Source organism: Protopterus annectens, chromosome 5.part0 (genome assembly GCF_019279795.1).
Source record: "Protopterus annectens isolate FY-2018-M chromosome 5.part0, PAN1.0, whole genome shotgun sequence".
NCBI classification, from domain to species: domain Eukaryota; kingdom Metazoa; phylum Chordata; order Ceratodontiformes; family Protopteridae; genus Protopterus; species Protopterus annectens.
The window spans coordinates 811948190-811952514 of NC_056735.1; the positions used below are offsets into that span (position 1 = coordinate 811948190).

The following is a 4325-nucleotide window of genomic DNA, read 5'->3' on the forward strand; positions in this document are numbered from 1 at the left end:
TAATTTAAGACAGCACCCAGCTTGCAGTCATCTGCAGACTTGGTCAGCCACAGACCACTGGTTTGGCTTGCACCTCAGAAAAGTATATCCCAAACAGTAGCTGCCCCAAGACTGATGCTTGGGGTACAACACTCATTACGGGTATACTACTAGAGGTGGCTTCCCCTACTTTGAGTGGGTTCTATCAGTGAGTCAGTTAGCTACCCATCTGGTAACATACAGGTTGATGCCTAGCTGGGAGAGTTTATCTATTATGCCTGAGTGGGAAATAGTGTCAAAGGCTTTGGTTAGGTCAAGGTAGGTGGTGTGCAACGTCTTCCCCTTGTCCATGGCTTTGATGACTGTTTCAAAGAAGTTGACCGAGTTTAACTCCTTCTCTGTCTCTGTACTATATCCTTAAGCTACTGCTCTGGCTGTATTGCTTCTATTCTTTTTAACTCTCTCACTATCTTTCTGACTATTATTTTCCTAATGGAAACTAACATTCTATTTATTTATTTATTTATTTTCATGTACTGTAGCAGTCAATGTCACTAATAGCTCTACCTATGTACTATTTTCTGGACACTACATCATATATAGTAAGATTGACTATTATTGGCTATAATGTTTTTAACTCTGTAGAATTGTTTAGATGTGTGGTATATATTGTAACATCTTATAACGTAGTTTGTTCTTTCAACGTATTTTGTATAGTATTTCTAATGTGATTTGTACTGTATTGGATTTTACTGTATTTTTATTGTACTGTATGTGGAGCTTTTCTCCCTGATTCTCTGCTGAAAATGGGTTCTGTAGACCCAGTCAGACCAACCCCGGTAAACAAATGTCAAACAAATTAAATAAATAAAGTGAATCTATTTCACATCCCCAGTTATAGCCATGTACCTTTTTGTGGAATATGCTGTACTGATGAGTCCATAAACAGGTCAAAACATGTCAAGTCTATAGCTAGTAGATTTGGCCTTATAGTCACGAACGATTCATTAAAGACATGAAAAAGTAGAAATAGTAAAAAGTTAGCTTTAGATTTGGGACACTTGAATGCCCTTAAGTAATCATTTGCATATATTCCATGTGCCTCCTTAAAAAGAGTTTTGAAATATTACACAGCGAAGACTCTGGTTTATCTTAAGTATTTCAGCTTGTTTTAAGCTTCTAATATCTTGGATCAGATTTGTTTAAACTCCATGTTCCCAATCACCCCTGTTATATGAATGAAGCTTTTCCAAATACATGACCTCATCTCACTCAGCATCACCTGTTATACGTTTTAAGGAGACTAGCACTGAATTAGTTTCTTGAGTCTTTCCAGGCACCACTTCAACCATTTGATACAATTTATCAATGAGTAGTGACCAGATGACAACAGAGAACCTCTCCTGAACCAAATTCCAGAACATATAGCCTTAGATATGATGACACAACTGCAAGTAGAGACATTATCTTTGACTGAAGGTGCTATGGTACCAAGTGCACTTATGAGTTACCATGTGCATGGACTAATTGTTCATTATTGGGACTAAACGAGAGGGTAAAAAGTTCAATAACAATTTCCCATTCAGGTTCAGATCAGGCAAGCTATTTCTCCCATTCACCCTCATTAGTCTCCTCTGAAGAATTAAAGTTTCCACGAAGAATGAGAGAATCAGTAGATTGTATAATCTTCAAGCAGGTTGACTATGTTCAACAGCTTTTAGATTCATATCAATAAAGAACAAACATTTTTCAATTCTGCAATTCAAAGTCACATTGAAGCTACATCCTTATCTACCGGCTCAATCTCAAAACACATGACACCTGCTGGCCATATTGTGAGTGCCCTCAGTCAAGCAGAATAGATCTCCCAGGGAGCAATTCTGAAAGAGGAGAGAGATCTTACAAACTGAGTAGTTGTATAATGCTGTGGTGTACTGAAATAATACCAACTTAATGTACCTGCTACAACATTTTGGTGCAGGAGTATAAAGTCCTGACTGGAATCTAGATGGCCATGGATTGGCTAGTACTCCAGGTACTGAAGCGGCATATTAGCTTGTACATCCTGGAGAGAAGGAGTCTATTCCAACATCTCAACAAAAGATGCTGAATCATGCAGGAGGATAAGCCTAGATGTATGCACCCACCAAACTGGCATTTATAATGAGTCACAATTTGATCCATGTATAGAAGCATGCATTGTCAATGGGACAGTACAGTATAATCCTATGCAAGTCTGCCTGCCACGTGAGGCAATGAGGAATACGGCTAATAAAAGCTCTGATGGCCACCTGGAAGATGATATGTCATATCTGGTTCCAGCCCATGGAGAATGAATGAGTATGCCATGAAACAGAAGGTTTAAACTTTGGCAATTGCAGGAATAAAATGCATAAAAAAAATATATAACTAGGCTAGACTTTTAAACCTCACCACAGTCTCTGACTGCTTCTGGCAATGAAGAGTCACATTTCCTACAAGAAGTTTAATTTACAAGGGTCTTACCAATCATCACCTTCATCTTACCTACAACATTGTCCAGCACTGCCCCTTCACCCTAACTTTCCATTTGAGGGTGGTGAGGCTATATGTTGACTCCATACTAGATTGTTTTATTGGCTGTTGAACTGAGGGATCTCAACCATATTCTAGCTGGCTAGTAATACCACCCAGGACTGGCTCCATGGATTGGTTCTCCTATCCCTGCTCTAGGCACAGTGCTCATTTTTAAGGATTGTTTTGTCTTGCTCCTCTCTTTGAGCAATTTGACAAAGGTAATCCTAGCAGTAAGACAGAATTCCAAACAACATCTCTCTGAGGATTACAGAGGCACACAGATGCTCATCATAATATTGTGATCAAAGGATGATACTTTTGAAAAGTAAAAGTTTGAAATTTATTTTTGTTAGATAAAGGAAAAAAGACACACTGGTGTTGCTGTTTGATACCCATTAATAGATTTCAAATCTTTCTAAAACATTTTGATATCATCAATCGGATCTCTTTGTTTTTCAAACCATATATTATTGGGTTTAAAGCTGGAGGAACAGTAATATATAGGACTGCAAACAAGGTGCGGATGTATTGTGGAAACATATTTTCAAAAATAAATATAATTACTGATAGAGTTCCTGACAGGTAAAAGAATAAAATAACTATCAGATGAGGACTACAAGTGCTAAATACTTTTTGCTGAGCCTCTTTTGATTGCAGACTTAAAGCAGTACTTATAATCATGTAATATGACAGCGCTATTAATATAGTATCAGATGGTGCAACTAAAAAAACACCAATAGTTAAATAATTATCACTTATAACTGTATGGTTGCATGCAGTATTAATGACAGAAAAATATTCACAAAAAACATTGTAGACATTGTGATGATTGCAGTATATCAGTGTCCTGGCTATTATTGGTATAGGTATTACAATACAGAGGCTTCGTAATATGATAAGTAAGATCAACTTCATTATGAATGCACTTGTTACAATAGATGGATATTGAAGTGGTTTGCACACTGCAATGTAGCGATCATATGCCATCACAACTAACATTGATGATTCCATGCCTGTGTGAAGATAAACTACAAACATTTGAATGAAACATGCATCAAAAGGGATGGACTGTGAACCAAGCCATAGCACCGCTAGAAGAATAGGCAGAAGGGAGACACCGGGGACAAGATCTATTGCTGCTAAAATGGAAATGAAGATGTACATTGGTTCATGGAGACTCCGTTCCATCACTATAACTACTACAATAATCAGATTACCAAAATATGTTAAAACTAACACCACCAAAAAGGGAAATGAAAGCCAGTACTGCCAGTCATGCAGTTCAGGAAATCCTCTTAGGATGAATTGCACTTCCTGAATGTTGCTGCTGTTGCTTGATGACATAATTGAAATTAACAGGAACTACTGGATTATTCATTCAGATTAGCCTGGAAGTGAACAGATATTATTCTAAATTAATATTTAATTGCTGCTTAGCAATCAACGTCACAGGAAACAATCATTACCTAGTGATGTAGCCTACAAATGTGTGATTTTTCTGATATGGCTAAGCATTCTTGATGTTACCATAAACTATATTTGGCAATAGTTCAATAGCTTCAGTTAATCATTTCTTAAGCTTTTCATTGAAAATAATTAGAGTTAATGGTCACTCATTGTTTGAAACTTACTCCACTGGCTGATAAAAATGTTTGTATTGTTTATACATACAATATATATTGTATTTCTATACAATATGCAATTTTTGCACTGTAAAATAAAAGAATATTTTAAACATTTTAATGTGCATTGTGTAAATTTTACAACACATATTTTTCTGCAAAGAAAGT

The 4325-nt window shown here is 36.5% G+C and overlaps 1 protein-coding gene across 1 annotated transcript; it reads right to left on the reverse strand.

The window, feature by feature from the left end:
- Nucleotides 1-2940: 2940 nt before the first annotated feature.
- Nucleotides 2941-3879, reverse strand: LOC122802199 (olfactory receptor 688-like). The gene has a single exon (XM_044071863.1). The coding sequence runs from the start codon at nt 3877-3879 to the stop codon at nt 2941-2943; it is 939 nt and encodes a 312-aa protein (XP_043927798.1).
- Between the last annotated feature and the right edge of the window lie 446 nt (nt 3880-4325).

Excerpts from the sequence above, each read along its gene's own strand:
- LOC122802199 (XM_044071863.1), bottom strand. The coding sequence starts at position 3,879 with ATGTCATCAAGCAACAGCAGCAACATTCAGGAAGTGCAATTCATCCTA.